Source organism: Lithobates pipiens, unplaced genomic scaffold (genome assembly GCF_037356315.1).
Source record: "Lithobates pipiens isolate NorthernLeopardFrog02 unplaced genomic scaffold, aLitPip1_a1.2 Scaffold_16, whole genome shotgun sequence".
NCBI classification, from domain to species: Eukaryota; Metazoa; Chordata; class Amphibia; order Anura; family Ranidae; genus Lithobates; species Lithobates pipiens.
The window spans coordinates 107,786,222-107,801,348 of record NW_027507748.1 but is presented as its reverse complement, the minus strand read 5'-3'; the positions used below and the strand labels follow the sequence as shown (position 1 = coordinate 107,801,348).

Genomic DNA, 15,127 nt, shown 5'->3' with positions numbered 1-15,127 from the left:
CAGTGGATAAATGCCTCCTTTTAGGGGGTCAAGGAAAAGTATTCCCTTGTATTGGTGGTCAATGGCAGAGGAGCCCTCTTTACAACTGTGTTTATCTGAGAAGTGCCCCCTTATATTGGTAATTAGTGGGAAAAAATGACTGTCGCCTATCTCATTTAGGGGCCCCTTACATTTAGTGGTGCCCCCTTATGTTTATTGATAGTGTAAGTCCCCCTTAATATTGGTGGTCACTGGAGATATTCCCACTTACATTGGTGGACAATGAAGTACCATTTTACATTGGCAGACAGTGTAGTACTCCTTTTTATTGGTAGTAATCTGAAAAGTATTCCCTTATTTAGTGGTCAGTCTACCGCTTCTTGCCACTAGCTCTGCAAAGTGAAATTAGTGCCAAAACCATGCAGGCTTCACTCAACACCATGGAAAATCTAACTTGTGATGTCATACTTGGCTGTCTGCCAGATGCACCTATTGGAATTCTGTGCAGACTTCATTGGATAGAGTCTCCCTCTCTCCCTTCAACACAATATATACAGTTAGATCCATATATATTTGGACACAATTTTAGTTTTTCCCAGGTATTTCCCAGACATGTTCAAGCTAGTTATATAATGGATAGTGGCTGAAATTGCACACTCCTTGTTTAATTTGAGAGTATGTACATCCAAATCAGAGGAATGGTTTAGGAATTACAGCTCAAGGGACAGTAATTGGACAATTGACTCAAAACCTGTTTTATGGCCAGGTGTGGGCTACTTCTTCATTATTTCTTCATCAATTAAGCAGGTAAAAGGCCTGGAGTTAATTCTAAATGTGGTATTTGCATTTGGAATCTTTTGCTGTGAACCTACATCATGCGTTCAAAGGAGCTGTCCATGCAAGTGAAACAGGCTTCAAAAACAAAACAAAACAGGCTTCAAAAATGAAACAAATCCATCAGAGAGATATGAGCAACATTAGGAGAGGCCAAATCAACAGCTTGGTACATTCTGAGGAAAGAAGAATGCACTAGTGAGCTCAGCAACATAAAAAGGCCTGGATGTCCATGGAAGACAACAGAATGATCCCAAGATTCTCTCTATGGTAAAGAAAAACAAATTCACAACATCCAGACAAGTGAAGGACACTATCCAGGAGGTGAGCGTATCATTGTCAAAGTCTACAATCGAGAGAAGACTTCACAAGAGCAAATACAGGGGGTTCATCACAAGGTGCCATTCATAAGCCTGAAGAATCGAAAAGCCAGATTAGATTTTGCCAAAAAACATCTACAAAAGCCAGACCAATTCTGGAAAAACATTCTTTGGACAGCTGACACTAAGATTAATCTGTACCAGAATGACGGGAAGAAAAAAGTGTGGCTTGGAACAGCTCATGATCCAAAGCACACAGACTCACCTGTAAAACATGGAGGAGGCAGTGTGATGGTGTGCCTTCCAGTGGCACTGGGTCATTGGTGTTTATTGATGATGTGACAGAAGACAGAAGCAACTGGACGAATTCTGCAGTGTTTAGAGATATACTGTCAGCCCAGATTCAGCCAAATGCAGCAAAGTTGATTGGACGGCGCTTTAGAGTACAGATGGACAATGATCCAAAACATACTGCAAAAGCAAACCTAGGAGCTTTTTAAAGAAAAGAAGTAGAATATTCTGCAATGGTCGCGTTAATCACCTGATCTCAATGCATTTAGCATGCATTTCACTGAAGGCAAAACTAAAGGCAGAAAGACCCACAAAGAAAAACTAAAGACGGCTGCAGTTAGAGCCTGGCAAAGCATCAGAAAGGAGGAAACCCAGTCTTTGGTAATGTCCATGGGTTCCAGACTTGAGGCAGTTATTGCCAGTAAAGGATTCTCAACAAAATATTAAAAATGAACATTTTATTTATTTATGATTATATTCATTTGTCCAATTCATTTGTACATTTGAGTCCCTGAAAATGGGGGGACTGTGTATGAAAATAGTTGCAGTTCCTAAAATGTGTACTTGATATTTATGTTGAACCCCTTGAATTAAAGCTGAAAGTCTGCACTTCAAATTAATTTGGATTGTTTCATTTACATTTTATTTTGGTGGCATACAGAGCCAAAAGTAAATTGTGTCTGTGTCCTAATATATGTTGATCTAACTGCATATACAGTATACATGGATGTGTGTAAAATATATATATGTGTGTGTGTTTGCGTGTATATACTGTATATGTTTCTAACATCAAATATTTTGTATATTAACAGTATACGTGGGACAACAGTGAATTGAATTTGTTCAAATCTACAATTGCATATGCCATGTCCAAATATTTTGGTTCTGTCAAGGAGCAAGAGATTGTATTTTCGTAAGTACCTTTTATGACAGAGCACAGAAATGCAAAACAGGACCAGTGAGACAAATTATAGGGTAGATTATAAGGTTCACAGTTCCCTAAACACTTCTTAATTTTTGCTTATGTTTGAAGTGGAAAACTGCCACAAATTTAATGGCAAAAATATTGTGCATCTTTGAAAGTGAATGTAGTTAGCTGCCCAAGATGCAATTTTCTTAAATATACAGAAAATGCCCTCCGATATTGTGTTAGAGAGAGCATAGTTTTGACTCAATTTGTATTCTTTTAGCGTTAATAATGGGATTACATTTTTCGGTAACCTCTTCTGGGCCTCTTCTGGGTTTATCCTCAATCATTATATTACCTATATTGATGAGAAAACCCTGTTTAACTGCATTTATGAAGTGAATGACCACATTGTCCAGTCAGAACTCTTCACATTCATTGTGAAAAACAGTGTTCCCTGTAGTAGTGGTGGATATACTACAATGATTCTCCTCATCCACAGGGATTGGCCAGGTATGCAATATGCATACAGTATTTACATTGGTCCAAACTGGACCAATATATTTATTTGAATCACCCTCTTAGCATAGGTTGCTAAGCTCCTTTTGTAATCAAGAGAGCAGCAATTGTTTGTTCTGGCCTGTTCAGGGTCTCACAGGCTGGGAGTTTGATGACTTCCTCTGCCTCTTGAAGAAGCTTCCAGAGCTTAGGGCGGGAGATTCAAATCAAGCAGCCTGAATATTTATCAGGTTATGGCCAATCCCTGGAGGGCAAGTGTCCCCTACTGGAATATAGATAAATATTCTGAGACACTGGAGGTGCCAGGACCAAATGCTCAAATTGAATTTTAACAGAACTGGCTACAGAACCACACCACAAGGGATTCAGCCCTGAGAGGCACCATCTCACTCACTGGGTTGTGTCTGGAGAAAGCTGGGAGGAGGCAGCTGCCCTGGGGTCATGTAAATATTAATCTTAAGTTGACACCTGAGATTGTGTGCTGGTGCTGATCTGGGTTCTGATATTTGCACACTGGCGCAGGGTAACCAGTAGTGATGGACGAACTTCCGACGGGACGTTTCGCGAACGCGAAACGCGAACGGACACAAACGTTCGCGAAAACGACCGTTCGCCGCGGGCTCCATTGACTTCAATGGGAGGCGAATTTCGCAAACCTTTAGGTCGAATTTGCGGCCACGGGGTAATTATTAGGGGGTAGCACGTAGTCCCACCACCTGGACAATAGCATAATACATGTATGAGGTGAATTTGGGATCGATAACTACAAGCATTTTTTTTTTATTTGGGAAATTGTTCTGACAATTCAGGACTATGGAGCTAATGAAGGCAATGGAGGAGAGGGAAGGTCAGGGACCAGGGTAGGCAAACAAGAGGGTGCAGGAGATACAGAGCACTGACAGCAGCACCGTAATACAGAGCACTGACATCAGCACCGTGACATACAGCGCTGACAGCAGCTCCGTGACATACAGCGCTGACAGCAGCTCCGTGACATACAGCGCTGACAGCAGCTCCGTGACATACAGCGCTGACAGCAGCTCCGTGACATACAGCGCTGACAGCAGCTCCGTGACATACAGCGCTGACAGCAGCACCGTGACATACAGCGCTGACAGCAGCTCCGTGACATACAGCGCTGACAGCAGCTCCGTGACATACAGCGCTGACAGCAGCTCCGTGACATACAGCGCTGACAGCAGCTCCGTGACATACAGCGCTGACAGCAGCTCCGTGACATACAGCGCTGACAGCAGCTCCGTGACATACAGCGCTGACAGCAGCTCCGTGACATACAGCGCTGACAGCAGCTCCGTGACATACAGCGCTGACAGCAGCTCCGTGACATACAGCGCTGACAGCAGCTCCGTGACATACAGCGCTGACAGCAGCACCGTAAGCAGCCCCAGGAGGAAGTCAGCACAGCACAGGGATGGTGTGATCCCCTCATAATAAGAACCCCCAGGAGGAAGTCAGCACAGCACAGGGATGGTGGGAGCCCCTCATAATAAGAACACCCAGGAGGAAGTCAGCACAGCACAGGGATGGTGGGAACCCCTCATAATAAGCAGCCCCAGTAGAAATATGACACCGCTCAACCTCTTCAAAGAGGAGGGTAGGGGCATATAGTACGGTGTGCTTTTTTGGGTCAGGGAAGTGAGCCAAATGAATTAAGAAGGTCTGTGTGCTTGATTCCAAAAATTGTTTATAGACATATACATGGTCTACTGATCACATGTGTTGAATTCCTCCGAGATCCATGCCTCATTCATTTTTAGAAATGTGAGGTAGTTAACACTGTGGTGAGCTAGGCGAGTACGCTTATCGGTCACAATCCCCCCTGCTGCGCTGAACGTCCTTTCGGACAGGACACTGGATGAGGGGCAAGCCAACAGTTCGATTGCAAATTGGGCAAGCTCTGGCCAGAGGTCAAGCCTGCCCACCCAGTAGTCTAGGGGTTCATCACTCCTCAGAGCGTCCACATCGGCCGTTAACCCAATGTAGTCGGACACCTGACGGTCTAGGCGTTCCCTGATGCTGGATCCGGATGACACCTGTCGATGGGTCGGCTGAAAGAATGACCTCATATCCGAAGTCACCAACACATCTTCAAACCGGCCTCTTCTTGCAGGCGCTGTTGGATTGGTACCCGCAAATCCTTCTCTGGGAGTGGGAATTGCTCCTCTGCCAGCGCACGCAAAAGCAGAATGCAGCATTTCTCGAAGCAAGGCCTGGAAGTGCTGCATTCTGACAGCCCTCTGCGACGGCGGTAACATTTCCGCCATTTTGTGTTTGTACCGGGGGTCTAAGTACGTTGCCACCCAGTACTGGTCCTTGACCCTCATGCTTTTTATACGGGGGTCCCTATTAAAACACTGGAGCATGAAGGCCCCCATTTGCACTAAAGTGGAAGCGGTGTGGTGGCCTGGCTCCTGCTCATCATCCAGGATAATGTCGTCCTCTTCATTCTCCTCTCCCCATCCTCGCACAACAGGGATCCCAGAAAGGTTTAAAGCATGCTCTTCTTGCTCCTGCTCATCCGCCCCGGCACCATCCTCCTCTGACTCCTCATCAGACTCCTGTTGTTGACTTGTCTCAGATAGAGTAGCCCCCCCTGGGAATTCATCCAGCATTGCGACTTCCTCATCTTCCCGCTCCTGCTCCTCCACAGCCTGATCAATGACACGACGCAATGCACGCTCCAGAAAGAAGGCATAAGGTACCATGTCACTGATGGCGCCATGGCTGCGACTGACCAGTTTGGTGATCTCCTCAAATGGCCGCAGAAGTCTGCATGTGTCGCGCATGAGCAGCCACTGGCGCGGTGAAAAAAAACCCAGCTCCCCAGAACCGTTTCTTTCGCAGAGTTCATACAGGTAGACGTTAACTGCACGTTTCTGCTGGAGCAGCCTATCAAGCATATAGAAGGTTGAGTTCCATCGCGTCGGGCAATCGCAAATAAGACGTCTGACCGGCAGATGGTGTCGCCGCTGAATGTCAGCAAGGCGAGCCATGGCCGTGTAAGATCTTCTGAAATGGGCCGAGATTTTCCTTGCCTGCCGCAAGATGTCCTGGACCCCAGGGTATTTGACAAGGAATCGCTGCACGACCAAGTTTAAGACGTGTGCCATGCACGGCACGTGCGTGATTTTGCCCTGTTTCAATGCGCTAAGCAGATTGGCACCGTTGTCACACACCACTTTACCAACTGTCAAATTGAGCGGTGTTAGCCACTCATCTGCCTGTGAACGCAAAGCTGAAAGGAGTGCCGGGCCAGTGTGGCTCTTTGCTTCCAGGCACAACAGACGCAGCACGGCATGGCAACGTCTCACCTGGCATGTGGAATAGGTTCTGGGGAGCTTGGGCGGTGCAGTGGAAGAGACGCTAGCAGCGGAAAAGGAGGAGGCAGCTGAGGAGGAGAGGGAGGAGGATGGAGTAGGAGGAGGAGAAGAAGAGTCAGGCCTGCATGCAATCCGTGGCGGTAAAACCAAATCTACACGGGTGCCACGGGTTACATGCTTGACGGCCGTCAGAAGGTTCACCCAGTGGGCAGTAAAACTGATATACCTTCCCTGCCCGTGTTTGCTAGACCACGTGTCTGTGGTCAGATGTATCTTGGCACCGACACTGTGTGCCAGAGATACATTCACTTGCCGCTGAACATGGCCATATAGCTCTGGGATGCCCTTCTCTGAGAAATACTTCCTTCCTGGGACCTTCCATTGTGGTGTTCCAATGGCCACAAATTTGCGAAAGGCCTCCGAGTCCACCAGTTTATATGGCAGTAGTTGGCGGGCTATGAGTTCTGACAAGCCAGCCGCCAACCGTTGGGCAAGAGGGTTATCCGGCGTCATCATTTTTTTACGCTCAAACATTAGGCCCACGGAAGCCTGCCTTTTTGCAGAAAAATGTGAGCTTGGCGTGATGGAAGGTGGAGTGGAGGACAATTGTGAGGAGAGAGGAGAAGGAGAAGTAGAAGACGAGGCTGGACGGTGAGAGCCTGCAGTGTGGCTTTGTGTGTTCCGTTGCTCCCACTGGGCTCGGTGATGGCTGCTCATGTGCCTTCTTAAGGCGGTCGTCCCTAGGTGAGTATTGGGCTTACCGCGACTAACGCGTTGACTGCAAAGATTGCAGATGGCAACGCTATTGTCAGCAGCGGACACGTTAAAAAAAGCCCACACTGCGGAGCCATGTGCCGGTGTCCTGGGAGCGCCAGATGTGACCGTACATGGTCGATGACTCGCTCCTGATACATTTGCAGTCTGCTTTGTCCCTGCTGTGCAATGTAAGTCATTGCTGCTTCTCCTCCCTATCTGCTGGTCCATATCTCCCTCTGAACTCCCCTCCTCTTCCTCTCTTGTGGGCACCCACGTGACATCACTAGACACGTCATCATCAACGTCACCTTCCCCACCGCTATAAGTAGAGTAGGCAGCAACACCGGGGACCAACCTCCTCCTTGGGCTGATCTGGGTACTGGCGTCAGACTGCTGAGTAGCGCTTGTTGCTACCTCCTCTTCCTGATCCAATACCAAGAGTGGCTGCGCATCAGAAATGTCCTCTTGATATGGATCGGAAAATAATTCCAGTGACTCAAGCGGAAGGTATGTGGTGGTGGTGGTGGTGGTCGTGTTGTTGGTGGTAGTGTCTTTGGGGGTGCACATAGCAGAGAGTGAAGAAGAGGGTGCAGATCGAGAGGATGAGGAGGGTGCAGAAGAGTAAGGCTGAGCGAGCCACTCAACCAAGTCTGGTGCATCCTTTAAAGTAATTGAACGCACCTTCTGCAACTTCCCACTTTGGCTCAAGCCTGTTGCTCCTGCCCTACCCCTACCACCCCTGCGGAAGGGCCTGCCTCTTCCTCTGCATGTCATTTTTTAAATGACCCTGTGACAAAACTCTTAGTCCCTATACCGCTGAAGGACTGCTGCAGTATAGGTGAGCGGTCAGCAGTGGTGCACGTCAACCCTATCTATTGTGGACCTATAGCGGTCCTTACAGAACAGCAGACTGTACCGCACTCAAGCCTATGTACCGTAGCACCCTATACCAAGTTACCAGTCCTTATAAGAACTTTTGTGGACCAAGCAGGTTGTGTATTAGTGTTTAGCAGACTGTACGTCAGTCCCTATACCGCTGAAGGACTGCTGCAGTATAGGGCAGCGGTCAGCAGTGGTGCACGTCAACCCTATCTATTGTGGACCGATAGCGGTCCTTACAGAACAGCAGACTGTACCGCACTCAAGCCTATGTACCGTAGCACCCTATACCAAGTTACCAGTCCTTATAAGAACTTTTGTGGACCAAGCAGGTTGTGTATTAGTGTTTAGCAGACTGTACGTCAGTCCCTATACCGCTGAAGGACTGCTGCAGTATAGGGCAGCGGTCAGCAGTGGTGCACGTCAACCCTATCTATTGTGGACCGATAGCGGTCCTTACAGAACAGCAGACTGTACCGCACTCAAGCCTATGTACCGTAGCACCCTATACCAAGTTACCAGTCCTTATAAGAACTTTTGTGGAACAAGCAGGTTGTGTGTTAGTGATTAGCAGACTGTACGTCAGTCCCTATACCAATGAAGGACTGCTGCAGTATAGGGCAGCGGTCAGCAGTAGTGCACGGCAACCCTATGTATTGTGGACCGATAGCGGTCCTTACAGAACAGCAGACTGTACTGCACTCAGGCCTATGTACCGTAGCACCCTATACCAAGTTACCAGTCCTTATAAGAACTTTTGTGGACCAAGCAGGTTGTGTGTTAGTGTTTAGCAGACTGTGCGTCAGTCCCTATACCGCTGAAGGACTGCTGCAGTATAGGGCAGCGGTCAGCAGTAGTGCACGGCAACCCTATGTATTGTGGACCGATAGCGGTCCTTACAGAACAGCAGACTGTAACGCACTCAGGCCTATGTACCGTAGCACCCTATACCAAGTTACCAGTCCTTATAAGAACTTTTGTGGACCAAGCAGGTTGTGTGTTAGTGATTAGCAGACTGTACGTCAGTCCCTATACCAATGAAGGACTGCTGCAGTATAGGGCAGCGGTCAGCAGTAGTGCACGGCAACCCTATGTATTGTGGACCGATAGCGGTCCTTACAGAACAGCAGACTGTAACGCACTCAGGCCTATGTACCGTAGCACCCTATACCAAGTTACCAGTCCTTATAAAAACTTTTGTGGACCAAGCAGGTTGTGTGTTAGTGTTTAGCAGACTGTGCGTCAGTCCCTATACCGCTGAAGGACTGCTGCAGTATAGGGCAGCGGTCAGCAGTGGTGCACGTCAACCCTATCTATTGTGGACCGATAGCGGTCCTTACAGAACAGCAGACTGTACCGCACTCAAGCCTATGTACCGTAGCACCCTATACCAAGTTACCAGTCCTTATAAGAACTTTTGTGGACCAAGCAGGTTGTGTATTAGTGTTTAGCAGACTGTACGTCAGTCCCTATACCGCTGAAGGACTGCTGCAGTATAGGGCAGCGGTCAGCAGTGGTGCACGTCAACCCTATCTATTGTGGACCGATAGCGGTCCTTACAGAACAGCAGACTGTACCGCACTCAAGCCTATGTACCGTAGCACCCTATACCAAGTTACCAGTCCTTATAAGAACTTTTGTGGAACAAGCAGGTTGTGTGTTAGTGATTAGCAGACTGTACGTCAGTCCCTATACCAATGAAGGACTGCTGCAGTATAGGGCAGCGGTCAGCAGTAGTGCACGGCAACCCTATGTATTGTGGACCGATAGCGGTCCTTACAGAACAGCAGACTGTAACGCACTCAGGCCTATGTACCGTAGCACCCTATACCAAGTTACCAGTCCTTATAAGAACTTTTGTGGACCAAGCAGGTTGTGTGTTAGTGATTAGCAGACTGTACGTCAGTCCCTATACCAATGAAGGACTGCTGCAGTATAGGGCAGCGGTCAGCAGTAGTGCACGGCAACCCTATGTATTGTGGACCGATAGCGGTCCTTACAGAACAGCAGACTGTACTGCACTCAGGCCTATGTACCGTAGCACCCTATACCAAGTTACCAGTCCTTATAAAAACTTTTGTGGACCAAGCAGGTTGTGTGTTAGTGTTTAGCAGACTGTGCGTCAGTCCCTATACCGCTGAAGGACTGCTGCAGTATAGGGCAGCGGTCAGCAGTAGTGCACGGCAACCCTATGTATTGTGGACCGATAGCGGTCCTTACAGAACAGCAGACTGTAACGCACTCAGGCCTATGTACCGTAGCACCCTATACCAAGTTACCAGTCCTTATAAGAACTTTTGTGGACCAAGCAGGTTGTGTGTTAGTGATTAGCAGACTGTACGTCAGTCCCTATACCAATGAAGGACTGCTGCAGTATAGGGCAGCGGTCAGCAGTAGTGCACGGCAACCCTATGTATTGTGGACCGATAGCGGTCCTTACAGAACAGCAGACTGTACCGCACCCAAGCCTATGTACCGTAGCACCCTAGACAGACCAAGTTACCAGTCCTGATAAAGAGCTTTGTGGAACAAGTGAGTTGTGAATGATTAGCAGACTGCAGCAGAAGGGCAGCAGTCAAGTATAATATTCTTTCTATATTTGGAAGAAAGAATATTATACGTGTACAAGCCTATTACCGTACCACTGATACCAGTCCTGAAAAGAACCTTTGTGGAACTAATAGTAACAGCAAGTCTTTAAAATTATCCTCACTGCCTGACACACTGCTTCCTGCCTGTCCCTATACAAATTGGCAAAAAAGAGTAGGCTGGAACGATTAGCTGGAACAGCTCTTTTGTGGACCTGATAGTAACAGCTAATGATGATGATGATGATGATGATGAAGAAAGACTAATCTGGCTGAGCTGTCCCTAAAATAGCAGCATACAGCGCTCTGTCCCTTTATCTAAACTGACAAAAGAAACTCAGGCTGCTGACCTAACACCTATACCAGTCCTGAAAAGAACTTTTGTGTACCAAATAGCTAGCGTTTTCTCTGTCCCTACTCCACACAGGATCCTTTCCCTACAGTGACAGAAGAAAGAATGTAAAATGGCCACCGGATCGGGTGTATTTATAGGTTAGGGGGAATGTCCAAGTGTCCATGAGCTGTCATGTCTCAATTGGTTGTCCTGTAACACATGATAAACGTGTCACGAAAGGTTAAAGTTCTTGTATACATTAAACACGTAAGTCCGCCGGGGCGAACGACGGAAAAAGGCGTTCGAACCCGCGGACGGCGAAAGTCGGAAATTCGCCGCGAAACGACCGCCGGGCGAACCGTTCGGCCATCACTAGTAACCAGATGCCCAAAGACTTGCCACATGGTCTTCAACTGTGGGGCCATTGGACTGTTTACTATTAGCCATCACTGCGATGGCTAGGGGCACTGTCCACTATGTACTGCTGAGTGGTTTGAAGTATCTCCTGCCCCTAACCCCTCTCTTGTTAGTAGTTTTATCAGCAATAAATCGCAAAAAGACAAAAGGGAGCCAGAGTGAATGGATTTTTGCTTGGGTGGCTTGTAGCCTCTATGCTGTTTGGGGGACAACCAGCTTAAAATCAGCAGCTCTTGAGGTGGTATCACTACATATCCAAAATCCATACCTAGAATTCAGCTTTAAATGCAAGCTTTTTCTAATTTTAACTTAAAGCTTTGTTTAATAGACTTACTGGGATAGACAAAGAGTAACTGAAATGGCCCTCTTCTGGAGAAAAGATTCTGCACCAGGCCTACTCCAAAAGCCTAGGCATTTGGTCATCTGATCTCTTCTGAAGTGGAGGATTCCAGTGTTCAGACTACCTAACCCCCCTCTCTTCAGCAGAAATCATTTGACGAAATGCCAGGAAAGGTAAGCATTTCAACATTTCCATTGCTTTTTATCTAGCCATTCCTGCAAGATGTTTAGGAAAATTTTATGTATTAAATTAAGGCAGTACCTCAAACACAGTTTGGCTTAGTTGGGTGATGAGGAAAATGAACAGGTAAATAAATAAAAGGTAACTATTTATCTAGAATGTCAGTTATTCACTATGCATCTCACATACATTTTTTGTTTTTGCAGAAATGATGATGTACACATTTTTAAAGAAACAAAAAGAATCTCATTCTTCTTCTATGTAACAATGCCGGGTAAACTTGGAGAGGTAGTGCCAAAATCAGAAGTTGAAGCTGCTATTCGGTAAAAAGCCATTTTTCTCAATGCTTCCTTGAGTTAGGTCAGTTACAACTTATAGAAATAGATATCCAGTAGTAATTTTAATAATGGATCCATGTTCCTCGTCCTACCTTCACCTTCTTGCTATAGCAGTTGCACAGTGCGGCTTAAAATGGCTGTCCAGTATGCACCAAAATAGTCCTGGTGCACTGTGTAATAAGCTGGTCAGACACATCCTTGCTTTTCCGCTGCAATACATGTCTGTGGGAGGACACTTGCGATGAGTGGTGGAGCCATTACTCATTGCTGCCAGCATAGAGCACCAGAGTTGGAGGATATTTCCCAAATAAGTTAGAAACTGTAACATTATATAGGACTATAAAGGGAAAAAAGGCATGGGACTTCACTTGAAATGTAATCATCACAAGGTTCTCTTTCTCCAGGCAATTTTTTTTTCTTGGAGAACCCTGTGTGCCCTTCTGAAGCTTCTGTAAACTCATGCACTTCCTCATTGTAGTCCAGTTAGAAGAACTACTACCATGAAACTGTAGGGAATTCATGGATAAATATCCCTAAACATCTAAGCAGTGCTGGGATACGGTCCACCAGTACCCAAGGTGGAGGTACCAATCTTAGATGGCTAGCTTATACATTTAAAAGCACAAGGGCCAGTGCAATATACAGGACCCTTTTTTTTCCAATTACCAGCTGCTCTCCCTTTTAAAAAAAAAACTAAAATCAGCGCTCAATGGAACCAGACGAAAATAAATTAGAAATAAATTAAAACAAATTCATTTAATCAAAAAATGCACAGGAAAAAGTTCATCAATGTCCAACATAAAAATGTGGAATACACTTGTTGTTCAATCAGATAAAATTAATTGTGGAAATAAAGCAAAAATAATAAAACACTGTACCGCCTTCCCTCTGGAAACAAGGGGTTAACTCTCAGCTGTGAATCTGCTGGCTCTCAGTCAGGGCATGAGGGACTCGTTGCTCCATATTACAGTTCCCTGGCGACCTACTAATGGAGGGATGCCGTCCTCCTTGGAATAGTGGCAACTGGGATGATAACAGTTAAATGGCCAGGGATAAGGTGACAGATATCAAGGGACAGATCCGATCAGGGATTCCCGATGCACTGTAACAATTCCCAGGATGACCCTTTGACAAAGCGCAGGTGCCCGAAACATGTCAGTCACGGTCGTCACGGCAACGGACTGAGCTGCGTGTACCGTCCCACCTCTTGGACCGAGAGCTGCTTGCTCTTCCGGCTACTCTGGCTCCTCCCCCGCTACACGGAGTGCAACACAGGACGCCAGCCCAGCGTCATCCGGAGAATTGTTACAAGGCATCGGGAATCCCTAATTGGATCTGTCCCTTGGCAGATTCACAGAGTTAAGCCCTTGTTTCCAGGGGGAAGGCGATACAGTGTTTTATTATTTTTGCTTTTATTTCCACAATTAATTTTATCTGATTGAACAACAAGTGTATTCCACATTTTTATGTTGGACATTGATCAACTTGTTTCTGTGCATTTTTTTAAATAAATTAATTTGTTTTAATTTATTTCTGATTTATTTTCGTCTGGTTCTATTGAGCACTGATTTTAGTATTTTATTCATGCCAACCTCTCTCCAGTAGTTTTCAGCTGTAATGGACTCTTGATGAAGCCGCACCTTTGATTTTGATTTTGACAGGATAATGTTTCAGATATGACTGTACATTTTAGCGCTGAAGATATATGCTGTTGATTCTCCCTGTTTAATCATTGGGGCTCTGCTCAGGAGCAGTCAGAGATCCTAAAACGGACAGTGACTGTCGCACTGAGACAGGACTGGTGTAAGGATTTTTGACACCCTAGGCGAAACCTCATTTTGCTGCCCCTGACACCACTCCCTTTGCCTTGCCCATGTAACCTATCTGACTATTACACTGACCTACCTGACCCCTACACTGGCCTACCTACACTGACCTACCTTACCCCTACACTGACCTACCACTGACCTACCTGACCCCTACACTGACCTACCTGACATCTACACTAACCCACCTGACCACTACACTGACCTACCCTACCTTTATACTGACCTACCTGACCCCTACACTGACCTACCTGACCATTACACTGACCTACCTGACCCTTACACTGACAAACCTACCGGAGCCCTACACTGATCTACCTGACCCCTACATGGACCTACCTGACCATTACACAGACCTACCTGATTCCTAATACAATGTCAGTGTTCTTCACTCACTGGGGCCTTACATGCATCCGACAACCCTGCAAGTGCCAGGAACAAACCCTGCCCTGGTGCCTCCAGGCTTCCGCTGTCACCAGTCCCAGAGAGCCCACTACTGTGATCCGATTAGGCTATAGCTTGCTCTGCTACTGTACAGGACAGGCCGGGAGGGAGAGCGGCCTCTACGAATGGCAGTGACATGGTGGGGGGTGGGTCAGGGGTTTACGTGACTCAGTATAGGAATCACGTATGGGCAAAGGCAGAGACTGTGGTGTGCAGGGGATGTGTGCTTCCGTTCCATCGAGACACAGTCCTTCAGTGCTGCGCTGCACCTCTGACACTACTTACTTAAGGGCGGGGTGGTTGCTGCCTGAATTAGTTACATGCTGCAGACAGCAGACAGAGGCATCTCCTGCATACAGTACCACCGCACCAGAAACCTAAATAGCGTGGAGACCGACAAAAGACGGAGAGTAGGGAAACCAGCGGACCGGCGCCCTAGGCACTGAGAGGGGCTCCACTAAAAAAATATTCTCAGTGTCTGGTTTAGGAGATTAGGGGGTTTGCATATTATCAGATCTCTCAGGCTCAGAAACCAAGACTACATTAGTCATAGTTTGTTTGGTGGGGGTGGCTACATTTATTTTTTAAGAATAACCTTCCCTATATGACCCTCATGATATCATATCATAAGGCAGGAAAGTATGCTTTACCTTGTAACTAAAGGAAAATCTTTTTTTTTATTTTGGATAGAGTAAGGGAGGGTATTGCCACTTGTGTCCCATTGGGGGATTTTCATGCACTTCCTGTCCAATAGCTAAAACAGGAAGTGAGAGGAATTCCCTACAAAGTGTAAGAATCCTAACGTGTCACCAGGGCACCAGAACTCGTGTCCCC

The 15,127-nt window shown here is 46.7% G+C and overlaps 1 protein-coding gene across 1 annotated transcript in view; it reads left to right on the top strand.

The window, feature by feature from the left end:
- Positions 1–15,127, top strand: part of ACE2 (angiotensin converting enzyme 2) — a 103,184-nt gene that overhangs the window by 83,073 nt on the left and 4,984 nt on the right. The window contains exons 15-16 of the mRNA XM_077480237.1: positions 2,237–2,337; positions 11,892–12,008. Coding sequence (XP_077336363.1) covers positions 2,237–2,337; positions 11,892–12,008 — 218 coding nt within the window. The remainder of the gene's footprint in view (positions 1–2,236; positions 2,338–11,891; positions 12,009–15,127) is intronic.